At 56.4% G+C, this 11,551-nt stretch overlaps 4 protein-coding genes across 4 annotated transcripts; 2 read left to right on the top strand and 2 right to left on the bottom strand.

Annotated features, from left to right (window-relative positions):
- Positions 1–195: 195 nt before the first annotated feature.
- Positions 196–2,838, bottom strand: SPRG_01416 (TKL protein kinase). The gene is made up of 11 exons (XM_012339633.1): positions 2,576–2,838; positions 2,462–2,527; positions 2,349–2,414; positions 2,240–2,302; positions 2,120–2,179; positions 1,998–2,060; positions 1,889–1,957; positions 1,581–1,831; positions 1,389–1,526; positions 960–1,329; positions 196–896 (listed from the first exon to the last, which is right to left on the bottom strand). The coding sequence occupies exons 1-11, from the start codon at positions 2,827–2,829 to the stop codon at positions 242–244; spliced, it is 2,055 nt and encodes a 684-aa protein (XP_012195023.1). The 5' UTR covers positions 2,830–2,838; the 3' UTR covers positions 196–241.
- Positions 2,839–3,369: 531 nt separating this feature from the next.
- SPRG_19017 (hypothetical protein) lies at positions 3,370–5,965 on the top strand (the record flags this gene model as incomplete). The annotated part of the gene is made up of 5 exons (XM_012339826.1): positions 3,370–3,870; positions 3,936–4,196; positions 4,245–4,468; positions 4,516–5,053; positions 5,099–5,965. 5 exons carry the CDS (start codon positions 3,370–3,372, stop codon positions 5,963–5,965), a joined length of 2,391 nt encoding a protein of 796 aa, XP_012195216.1.
- A 488-nt stretch (positions 5,966–6,453) lies between these two features.
- On the top strand, positions 6,454–8,716 carry SPRG_19016 (hypothetical protein; the record flags this gene model as incomplete). Its single annotated transcript, XM_012339825.1, has 4 exons — positions 6,454–6,627; positions 6,682–6,957; positions 7,004–8,201; positions 8,250–8,716. 4 exons carry the CDS (start codon positions 6,454–6,456, stop codon positions 8,714–8,716), a joined length of 2,115 nt encoding a protein of 704 aa, XP_012195215.1.
- Positions 8,717–9,007: 291 nt separating this feature from the next.
- SPRG_19015 (hypothetical protein) lies at positions 9,008–11,148 on the bottom strand (the record flags this gene model as incomplete). Its single annotated transcript, XM_012339824.1, has 6 exons — positions 9,008–9,363; positions 9,413–9,831; positions 9,872–10,444; positions 10,489–10,706; positions 10,757–11,002; positions 11,053–11,148. The coding sequence occupies 6 exons, from the start codon at positions 11,146–11,148 to the stop codon at positions 9,008–9,010; spliced, it is 1,908 nt and encodes a 635-aa protein (XP_012195214.1).
- Between the last annotated feature and the right edge of the window lie 403 nt (positions 11,149–11,551).

The following is an 11,551-nucleotide window of genomic DNA, read 5'->3' as shown; positions in this document are numbered from 1 at the left end:
GACACCACCGCGACAGGCCCACCCAATGGCATCCTCATCATCCTCATCATCGACAGGTCCAACGCCGTTGAGAATGGCATACCATCCGCCGGCGCTTTCACATGGTCCTATTGCATTCAAGTGCGCATTTTGACGCATGTACCCTCTATGGTACGCCGCCCACATGGTATTACCTTGCGCATGCAAACAGTATACTAGTGGCAAGTACAGTAGTGTATCGACATGAGACTTTAGTTGTCGACTACGCAGTCATCGTCTTGAGCCGCTTCCGAAGCACGGCCGCGAGGTACATGGCCGTCGGGCGGTTCTCGGGCTCGGTTTCAATGCACTGGAGCGCAAGCGTCCGGAGCCACTCGGGCATCTCGTCGCTAAAGGTTGGCTTGACCGACCCCGCAATCACCATCCCCATGATGGCCGTGTCGATGAGCGGCTTGCCACTCTTCTCGTTCTTCATGTTGGCGTACGGAATGTCGTGCGTATCAAACTCGGACAAGAGCATCCCGAACGAGTAAATGTCGGCGGCCGTCGTGTAGTGGTTGAACTGGAGAATCTCGGGCGCCATCCAGCGGTACGTGCCGACGCCGACCGTCATCGTGGCCTGCGTGTCTTCCTTCGAGACGCCAAAGTCGGTGAGCTTGGCGCCCTTGGCGTCGTCCAGAAGGACGTTGCGCGACTTGAGGTCCCGATGGATCACGGGCAGCGAGTGCAAATACATGAGGGCCTCGACAACGCAGTACATGGTCGCAACCTTGGCTGGCCACGTGTACTCAGCGGGCGAGTAGCGCTGGAGGTAGTCACGGAGGTCACCGCCACCCATAAATTCGAGCACACACTTCATATCGGACGGTTGGTCCCAGCATGCGCCAAGGCACTTGACAATGTACGGGCAGTCAAAGCTACACACAAGGAGCATATCAGAAACATATCAGAAACAATCAGAAAACTCTGACAACACGAACCTCGCCATGAGCTTGATCTCGTCGACAAGGCCCTGGACTTCCGTAATGCCGACACGGTGGCCCAGCAGCTTCTTGATCGCGACAGGCTCGCCCTTGTACTCGCCAAGGTACACGTCGGCAAACGCACCGGACGCGAGTAAGCGCGTGGGCACGACAGCGGCGTTGTCAAGACGGTAGAGGAGGATGCCCAAGAGGTCCAGCGTGTTGAACTGCGTCGACGACAGCGTGTCATACGAGTTTTGCGTCGACCGAGTGTTGTTGAGCGTCCAGAGCTCGCTGTCGTGGATGTGCTCGCGGCGATGCATGCAGCACACGAGGAGCCCCACGCAGCAGAGCGACACGAGTGCGCCGATGCCGACTAGCGCGACAGCTAATTCGACGCATGTTTCATAAGCTTCAAGCGCCAAAGAAACGGGTCGTCGGACGTACAGATCAAGCCTTGGGATTTGCTCATCGGCAGAATCGCCTCGGTCGAACTCGGCGTCGAGAGAACGGTTTGCACTGGGATCGTGATGACGCCACTGTCCGTGGTCGGCAGCGACGTCGTCGTTGGCTCCGGCGTGGGCGCTACGTCAATATCTCGTCGTCAAATGTGGTTTCGAGGCAGAGGGACTGTCGTACGCGGTGGCAGGACGCAGACCGTATAGAACGTGCTCGTCAAGTACTCGTACGCAGTCCAGAGCTCGTGGATCGAGCCGCCAGCGGCCGCGCAGTTGGTTGCGTTGGAGGTAATGTGGCCGCCATCAAGGTTGAAGCCAAAGTAAATGATACCGGATGCCGACGACCGCATCGAGAGCGGCGTGAGCTGGTCGAGTGCAAGGAACGTGTTTTCATCGACAAAGAAATCGGTCAGGTTGCAGCCGGCGCAGTCGCTACACGCAGCATTCCATCAGCATCGTGGCGACTCAGTATGTGTGTAAACGCGATACAAGAGCCGGAGGTTGGTTCGGCTCAGACGCACGCGATCGATGGTCGTGAGCGGATTGCCCCCGAGCGACCTAGGCGTCAATCAGATTGGAATCTCGGAGAGGTGGCTACAGTTGGTTGAGCTTGGTCCAGTTTTGGCCCACAATCTCGGTGAGATCGTTGTTGATGAGCGACCTACGGCTCGCCAGTATGAGGCATGTCAACAACAATATATCTTTTCAAAAACGGCGTACAAGGACGTGAGGTTCGTGGGCAAATTCGTCAGCGACGTCAAGTGATTCTTGGCAAACGTCCTATGGAGACAGAGAGAACGGCCATGAGCTTCGCCGAGCGATGCCATCGGCGAGACGGACAGTGACGTGAGGGTCTTGGGCAGATTGGCCGGAATCGTATCCATGCTCACATTCGTAAACGTTCTATCTCACAACATGAGGCAAGGGCAGGCGACGCCATGGCACGGACAAGGTCGTGACGTTCCGGGACCATTGCAAGGACGGCGGAATGTCAACGTTTGTGTCGATAAACTCACTAGAGAGGCATGAGTGGCAGCTTCTACAGGCAGCAGATCGGTCTACAGCTTGCGGAGGCGCGGCGAAAGCTGCATATGGTCGAGGCGCATGATCGTCGAGCCCGTAATGGACCTAGCAGCACCATCCTGATCGTCGACGCCAGCAGACCAATGGACGTACATCGAGTCACCGACAAAGGGCAGTAGCGACCCGATGGCCTGGGCGCCACGGACCGACGCCCGCGTGGCGCCGACCCAGCTCACGTTGCAAGCCGTGTCGACGGCGCAAAAGGTCACATTGGGCGAGCACATGGGCCCGGCGACGAGGATGTAGCGCACGTAGGGCGGCAGGTCGTCGTACGGACAAGGCGGCTGTGCGCTGGCCCATGCGAGGAGGGTGGCGACGACGAGCGCGACAACACTCGATCGTGTCATGCTCGAGTGTTCAAGGGAAGTGGCTGCTGCATCGCCGTAATCAGCTGGCCGCTTTTTGACCAATGATATCGTGGCGTTTGGCATAGCTGCGACATGATTGGCCGAATTCTTGACCGGGCTGCCCAAGCAGATATTTTGTGATTCGGATCCCTCACTCGAGTGTGTGGGACCGGGATTTTAACGGTTTGCATCCGGTGACGGTGATATCGTCACCCGATTCACCCTTTGCATGGATGCGAGGACATCTATTGATGTGCTTGATGGACTCTATGGCACAGTTTACGGTGTCTTGAGATACCTTGGCATGATACGCGCGTTTGTCGTGGCGACTCGAGGAAGGTGCAATTTAAGGCTTGCGTCGACCTCGCGATAACGGTTCATAAACATATCTCCAGGTAGCTATGCCAACGGCCCATCAACCCTTGGCTATAGTATGGGACACTGTGAACTTTATATACGTCAACGGTTTCGTTCCTGAAGCGTCGTGATACTGTATTCTTGGCGGCGCGGTTGCTCCCGTGACGCCGTCTTGCGGCGCGTATGACCTCGGAGAAGCTCGTTCCGGTGGCACCGACCATCCAGAGCCTCACCGAGTCCAGAGTGTCATTCCGCTCGCTCGTGCGCCAGTCGACGAAAGACAAGCTGGCCTTGACACCGGTGCACTTTCTCGACAAGTCGATCAGCTCGATGAAGCAATTGTCGGGGCGCTTCTCGCAGTTAGATATCCTCAAGGCGCCCAACCTCAAGGGGTCGCAAGTCAGGGAGCTCCTTCGATCGATGCAGTCAAAAGGCGCGGTCCATAGCTCGTCCAGCTCGATCCGAGGCCCAAAGCAGTCACCACCACCGAGTGGCGAACACCCCAGGCCCCATCGCATCCAGCCTGTGCCGGACGCACCCGACCGCGTCCTAACGACTCGTCGCGAGAGCGGGTCGATCCAACACCGGCGGTACTCGAACTTGCCACGGGGCTCCACCACCGGCTCCATTCGGAACGGCAAAGTCGCGCCGCATGAGATGGCACACGAGTCCCGCGGCAGCAAGGTCTTGCATATTCGATCCTTCCCGTGCCACTTTGAGGTCGGCGCTCATACTGCCCTGTCGTATAGCCTGCCAGTATCATCCAGACAGCGTTGATTGCCGGGCGGCTCAAGAAGAAAGCGCAGGTCATTACAAGGCGACGGCGACAGACCAAGCACATGCAGCAGCTCGAGCTCGCGGGCATGGTTTCCCGGCACCGAAAAGTGCTGCTTCAATACAACATTCGTGTCGTTCGACCCGAAGAAAAGCCAACAGAGGACATTGTCCTGCTCGATCAGCCCAAATACTTGATTCTGCCGACGCACCAGTGGTACAAGGCGTGGCAACTCGTAATTTTTACTCGGCCACTGACGGTCTTCTCACAATGCGACCTCTAGTCGACGCTCGTCATCATTTTATACCAAAGCGTCATGATCCCATACCAACTCGCGTTTGATACGAGTGACACGCCGCCGACGCAGGACTATGCCAACATCGCCTTCAACCTCATTTTTGGCGTCGATCTGCTCTTGACCTGCAACTGCGCCGTCGCGCACCCGCGGCGTCCGGACACGTACATCACCCATCGTCTCGGCATCTTCAAGCACTACCTTCGGGGCTGGTACACCTCTCTTTCCTTGACGACGACGACGGACATCGAATTATTAGGTTTATCCTGGATTTACTGGCCTGTTTTCCCATCGATATGATTGTCTACTCGACGATCTCGGGCGCCACCAACACGAAATTGCACCTTCTCGGGCTCCTCAAGGTCCTCCGGCTGCCGCGGCTTCTCCGCCTCGCACGGTTTGTGCGAATTTTGAGGATTTTGCGAATTCCGACCGAGTGGAAGCGCTGGCTCCTCTACTCCCGGTACGCGCACTTGATTCGGCTCGGGTCGCTCCTCGTCACGTTCGTGTACTTGATTCACATCTTCAACTGCATCTGGGGCGGCTACGTGACAAGCCCCGACTGGCCGGGCTACATGTTTGGCGAGAGCAGTCAGAACGCGACGGCGTACGTGCTTGGTTTTTACTTTGTGCTCACGACGGTCATGGGCCAAAATTCGCTGCTCCAGACGCAGACCGAGTACGTCTACGCGTGCGTCCTCATCGTGATTGGGTCCGTCCTCATGGCCACGGTCTTTGGCAACGTGGCGAATTTGATTTCGAATTTTTACGAAAATCAAAACAATTACAAGAAAAAGGTAGGGCAAATTATTGGGGGCATTTTCTCAACGGATAATGTATAGATGGAGCAGCTGCTCAGCAGCATGAACTTGATGAAGCTGCCGCTCGACCTCCAAAACCGCATCAACGAGTACTACCAAGTCATGTGGGAACGCCACGGCACGCTCGACGGCCAGCCGCTCATGTTTACAAAGGAGCTCTCGCGCAACTTGTCGGTCGAAGTCGAGCTCTATCTCCGCATGGACATGATCAACCGCGTGCCCGTGTTTCAAAAATGCAGCAAAAAGGTCGTCCAAGAGATCGTCATGCGCCTTCAGCTGCAAGTGTACCTTCCGGGGGACTACATTGTGGTCAAGGGCGAGATCGGCTTTGATATGTTTTTCGTCCAAAGCGGCAGTTGCGAAGTGACCAAGCCGCTCTCGTCCGACCCGCGCCCGTACGACAACGAAGAAGTGCTGAAAGTGCTCGTGCAAGGCGACTATTTTGGAGAAATCTCGCTCCTCATGAACTGCAAGCGCACGGCCAACGTCCGCGCGTGCACGTTCGCCGAGCTCTGCGTTCTGACGCGGTCGGTCTTTGAGGACATTACAGCCCAATACATTGAAGACCGACAGACGATCGAGAAATTCATCAAGGAAATGTACGACCCGAAAGCGCTGGAAGCGATTCTCAAGGCGCAAAACGAGGACGAACCGACGCCGCACGAAGTACGCGCCGAAGAGAAACTCAATGCAATTCTCGACACGATGGCTACCACCAACGCCAAAATCGAGCGGTTGGAGTTGCTCGTGACGCTGCTCTTGCCACACGCACCGTCGTCCGTGCTCAAGTCGGTCCACCGCGCGACGGACGCTCTTGGTGGTGGTGCTGCAAGTCTCCCGCCGCTCGACAGCTGGACCGAGACGAGACAATCTAAAATTTACGAGTAGAAAGCGAGTCCACTATTTAAGTAATAGGATATTACACTGTCGGCCCAATTCATCCCTACATTTTGGATGAAAAGCCCGATCGCCTCCAGCGCGAAAGCGTCGTGTCGGCAGCTCCAAGCGGCGAAATGATGACGTTATTAAGCGCTTAACTTGAGCGCTTTCGCGTGTCGCACAGCGCGCACATTTGGTTGTTGTAGTTGCATGCTCCACGATCGCGATAGAATGGAATGCGACTCCATTTCCCAATAGCATCCACATACCAGTGTCCACATACTACCGACGAACGTCCGTGCTATTTGGAAGGCAAGAGCATCGAGCAAGCATTGCGATCCCCTCGCACGCCACAATAGCCACGTGGGATACGTTACATGCGACGACGTCGTCCCGCGCACAACGGACCGTGGCACTAGGAATAGAGGAAAGTCGAGATAACCGACGCCTTCATGCAGCGTCGCTCGAGCTTGTCCGCGCCGGGGGTGCGTCGGGCCATGTCGTCGATCCCCGACATGGACAAGGAGATGGAAGACGACGTCGTCAGCAAGGTTGTCGACGAGCCGCGGGTGTCGACACGGTCGGTCAAGATCATCCCGTTTGCGCCCGACCGGCTGAGCTTTTCGATCCCGCGGGGCGCGTCGACCTCAAATATGCTCAGCTACAACACGGTATGAAGCTGAGAACGGGTCGAAAAGGGAAGACAGACAATATGCCTACGATAGAGCTCGGACGACTTGATTTCGAATGGTGCCACCTTGGCCGACGGCGGCGCCATTCGGCCCAACGTTGCCGCGCTTCGAGCCATTGGCAAGCTCAAGCTCAAGCAGAAAGACCGCGCCGACAAGCGTCGGCAGCAAGTTGTCGATACGGACCGACACCACGCGATTCTCAAGCAGTATACCATTCGCGCCGTGACCAAGAAGACACCGATCGCCGAGCAAAAGCTGCCGTGGCACATTGTCAATCCGAGTGCGACGTGGTACAAGACGTGGCAACTGGTACGGACCACATGTAGAGAGAATGCATACCACATCTATGCATTAGATGACGCTCGGCATCATTTGCTACCAGAGTTTCCAGACGCCCTACTCGCTGGCGTTCTCAGATGCCAACAGCAACCCACTCCTCGACTACTTTAGCATCACGACCAACACCATTTTTGGCATCGACACGCTCCTCAACTTCAACACGGCGATCGCCGACCCCGTCGTGCCCGACAAGTACATCACGAACCGCAAGAAGATCATCAAGAGTTACATTTGTGGCTGGTTCGTCCTCGACCTCATGGCGTGCTTCCCGATCGATATTGTCATGTACATTGCGCTCAACCAGGCGTCGTCGTCCAGCCACCTCAGTATTCTGAGTCTCCTCAAGTCGCTCCGGCTGCCGCGGCTCCTCCGTCTCGCGCGGCTGGTCCGCGTGCTCAAAATTTTGCAAATGCCTGTCGAGTGGAAGCGCTGGATCCTCTATTCGCGCTACTCGCATTTGATTCGGCTCGTCACGATGATCCTCGCCTTCATCTTCGTCGTGCACATCATGGCGTGCGTCTGGAACGGGTCGGTCGCGACGATTGGGTGGCAAAACACAGCCTTTCAGCAAGGCACGACCGTCGACTTGTATGTGCTGAGCTACTTCTTCACGCTCGTGACACTCGTGGGGCAGAACATGGCGCTCGAGACCCAAGGCGAGTACATGTTCTCGATCTACCTCCTCTTGATGGGCTCGATGCTCATGGCCATCGTGTTTGGCAACGTGGCCAATTTGCTTTCGAATTTTTACGAAAACCAAAACAGCTACAAGAAGAAAATGGAGTGGCTCTTCGAGTCCATGGGCTCGATGCAGCTGCCGCTCGACCTCCAGAACCGCATCAACGAGTACTACCAAGTCATGTGGGAACGCCACGGCACGCTCGACGGCCAAGTGTCGGTGCTCACACAAGAACTCTCGCGCAACCTCGCAATCGAAGTCGAGCTCTATCTCCGCATGGAAATGATCAGCCGCGTACCGATCTTCCACAACTGCAGCAAGAAAGTCGTCCAAGAGATCGTCATGCGCCTCGAGATGGACGTCTACTTGCCCGGCGACTATGTTGTCGTTCATGGCGAGATCGCGTGGGAAATGTACTTTGTACAATCAGGCATTTGCGAAGTTACCAAAGGCCGCGTCACGGCCGGCGAGTCGTCGGCATCCTTAACCGACGAAGAAGTCGTCTTGCGGCAGTTGACCCAAGGCGATTTTTTTGGTCGGTCGATCTAAAGTCTGTCCGTCATGCTGACGTGTCGCTGTCTAGGCGAGATTGCCCTTTTGATGCAATGCAAACGAACGGCCAACGTGCGTGCGCAGATTTTCTCTGAGCTCTGCGTTCTGACGCGAGACGTGTTTGAGTTGATATCGGCCAAGTTTCTCGAAGACCGCATGCGCATCGAAGAGGTCATTGTGAAGCGATACCACCCCGATGTGCTCAAGCAAATCGAGGTCGAGCGACACGAAGCCAAGGGCATCCACGTTGCGTTGCATCCCGAGGCGCCGTCCGTCCCCAATGACAACGATGCGTCGACCAAGATCCTTGCCGTGCTCGGCGAGCTCTCGAACCGCCTCGGCAATCTCGAGCGCAAGGTGCAAAACATTGAAGACGCGCAGCGACACTGCTTCAACAAGATCTTCACCGCACTCCAAGTGCGCAAGAAGAAGCCGCCGCTGGACCACCCACCACCCACGAGCAGTGTTCCCCCCGGCTTTGACCCCGTCATACAATAGTGTCGCTCTCGAAAGAGGAATGGCAACACAGTAGAGCTTTTTTGACAATTCTGTCGCGTTGGATCTGCGTCTTGGATCGTGTCGCAGCAACAACAAACTTCAACCGATGCAGTGCCAAGATTACGCGCCGTCCGCACAGGGGTACTCGTACATGAAATCATAGGTTTATCTTCTCTGCCCTTACAATCGCACGGCAGCATTATCCGGGAGGAATACAGACTATCTTGAATTGCGCACCGTGTTCAATTCGCGCCACCAGTCATGGACCGCATCGAATGCAGTGTTTCATGATTATAGTGGATGGAGGGCTTGGTGTTTAGCGGTCGTGAGCGCCGAAAGGCGTGCGCTGAGATCGGCCATGCAGTCTTCGACTTGCACGAGACGCTCGTTGAGCTTGTTGAGGCCTTGGACGACCGCGGCGTCGTGGTCGTACGACGTCTGCTTGCGTTTCGCGTGTTGCTTGATGGTTTCCTCGAGCTCGGCCGCGCCGTACTTTTCTCGAATGACGCCTTCGATCACGGCGCGGTCTTCGGGATACCGCTCCATGACGGCTTCGTACACGTCACGCGTAAGGGCACAAAGCTCCATAAAGGTCTTGGCCACCACGGTCGCCATACGTTTGCAATTGAAGAGAAGGGCAATCTCACCTGCGCGTCATGCATGTCAGATACCACACTACTACACGTGCGGTCGTACCAAAGTAGTCGCCTTGGGTCATGACCTGGAAGGGTTTTTCGTCCCGAAGCGAGCTCTTGGTCGTTGCGGGGGACGCTGCCATGCCGCGGTTGGAAACTTCGCACTGCCCGTGCGCGATAAAGTACATGTCGTGGCCGACTTCACCGCGGACAATGATGTAATCTTGCGGTAAAAACACTCGAAAATGGAGGCGCATCACCAGCTCCTGGACGACTTCGCTCGAGCAGTTGCGAAAGAGCGGCAACCGCGTAAGCATGTTCATGCGCAGGAACAATTCGACTTCGACCGAGAGGTTTTTCGAGAGCTCTTTGGTAAACTGCTCGGGCTGGCCGTCGAGCGTGCCGTGGCGGTCGTACATGATTTGGTAGTACGACACAATGCGTCGCTGGAGCTCGCGTGGCAAGCGCATGAGCTGCATGCTTGAAACAGCGATTCCATCTACATGACATATTGTCCAACTTTGTAAAATAACAAAAAGGGCGGACCTTGTGTTTGTAGCTGTTTTGATCGTCGTAAAATTGGTCGACAAGGACGGCAACGTTGCCGTAGACGAGCGCAATGAGGAGCGACCCGAGCACAATCACAATGGTCGAGAACGCGTACTCGGTATTCGTTTGCATCGTCGAGCTCTGGCCATAGACCGTCGTGATCGTATAGTAGTAGGAGAGAATGTACACGTCGACAGCGCTCGCGTTGGTCAAATACATGTCGTGGACCCAGTTCGGGTCCGCGATCACGCCGTACCAGACACACGCGAGCGTATGAATGACGACGGCAAGGCCGAGAATGAGCGCCAAGAGACGCACGAGGTGGGCGTAGCGCGAATGCAAGAGCCAGCGCTGCTGCTCGACAGGAATTCCAAAAAACTGAAGCAGGTGCTTAAAGCTCGAGAGGCGCACAAGCCGCGGCAGCCGCACGATGCGGAGGACGCTAAAGTAGTGCCAATTGCCGGGCCTTGGAGCCGCCTCGTAGAGAATGCCATAGTAGACGAGCAAGTCGATCGGGAGCGCCGCAAGTACGTCCCAGAACAAACTACACACACCCCGAGTGAGTCCAACGTGGACGATAGAACCAACCCTTTCGATAGGTAGCGCGCCACAATGGCTTTGCGGCTCGTCACGAGTTTCTTCGTCGTCGACTCGCGGTACGCCGTGTTGAGCGACACAAGAATATCGAGCGAGAAGACGCCGGTTGTGACGAGGTACCCTAAGTCGCGCGACGGTGGCAGGGTCGACTCGAACGCGAGGGTATACGGGATCCACACCACTTGGTAGTACATAAAGAGCGCCACAACCTATTCAATGACAAATCCAAGTCAGTGGACATCCCACGAGCGCCGTGTACGAGTTGCCACAGCTTGAGTCGCATGTCCGAAGGGTGGAAGAGCAGAGCGTCGACTTCATCGGATCCACTGGCCGGCAACGGCGCCCGGGCACGGATCATGTACTGATCCAGCACGCGCTCGTGGCGCTCAGCGTAGTTGGCCATTTCGCGCTTGCGCTGCACGATCGATTGGTGGTGCCGGAGCAGCTGCCGCTTGGCTCGTAAGAGGCCCTTGGAGGCCACAAAGATATTGCCGCGCGACCGCACCTACAAGGAGGCACTTGTATAATCTTCAAGAGGGTCGACGCGTCGTGTACCGGCTTGTAGGGGCGCGACGACGGCGCGACGACCGACGACGCATCCAGCGCGTGGCGGCATTCCGAGGCAGAGAAACAGCCAGATGCATTGCTCATGAAGGTCAGGTTCTTGTTGGAAAAGTCACGCAGGAGCGTCGGTGGCACTGCGCTCGTCCTTGGTCCCGCATGCGTCATGTCGAAAAAGTGAGCCAAGTCGTTATTTCCAACAAACCGTCGTTTCCCGCGTTTTTTAGTTGCCTTCTCGACGCCAACATGGAGGTGTCCGACGACGGACCCTCGCAGCTTGCACGCGGCAAGAAGAGCATCTCGCACATCGAGCTACCGTCGTACCATGGTCAGCGCATGCCCTCGGTGGTCGCGCCGCTGCCCAGCGTATCCCGTACGAGTGCGCGCAGGACACGAACCACGATGGTTCAGAACTTTTTGCGCACGGTCGCCAAAACGACCACGTCGAGCCGAGAGAGCACGGGGAGACTCCCGAGGCTGCTGCACCGAACGC

The sequence above is a fragment of the Saprolegnia parasitica genome (genome assembly GCF_000151545.1).
Source record: "Saprolegnia parasitica CBS 223.65 unplaced genomic scaffold supercont2.3, whole genome shotgun sequence".
NCBI lineage: Eukaryota > Oomycota > Saprolegniomycetes > Saprolegniales > Saprolegniaceae > Saprolegnia > Saprolegnia parasitica.
The sequence above is the reverse complement of the archived record's forward strand: the minus strand, read 5'-3'. Positions and strand labels throughout refer to the sequence as shown.

Excerpts from the sequence above, each read along its gene's own strand:
- SPRG_01416 (XM_012339633.1), bottom strand. The coding sequence starts at position 2,829 with ATGACACGATCGAGTGTTGTCGCGCTCGTCGTCGCCACCCTCCTCGCA. Across the intron at positions 1,832-1,888 it reads CGAACCAACCTCCGGCTCTT|CGACTGCGCCGGCTGCAACC; the intron begins GTATCGCGTTTA and ends TGCTGCGTGTAG. Across the intron at positions 1,527-1,580 it reads GGTCTGCGTCCTGCCACCGC|CGCCCACGCCGGAGCCAACG; the intron begins GTACGACAGTCC and ends ATATTGACGTAG.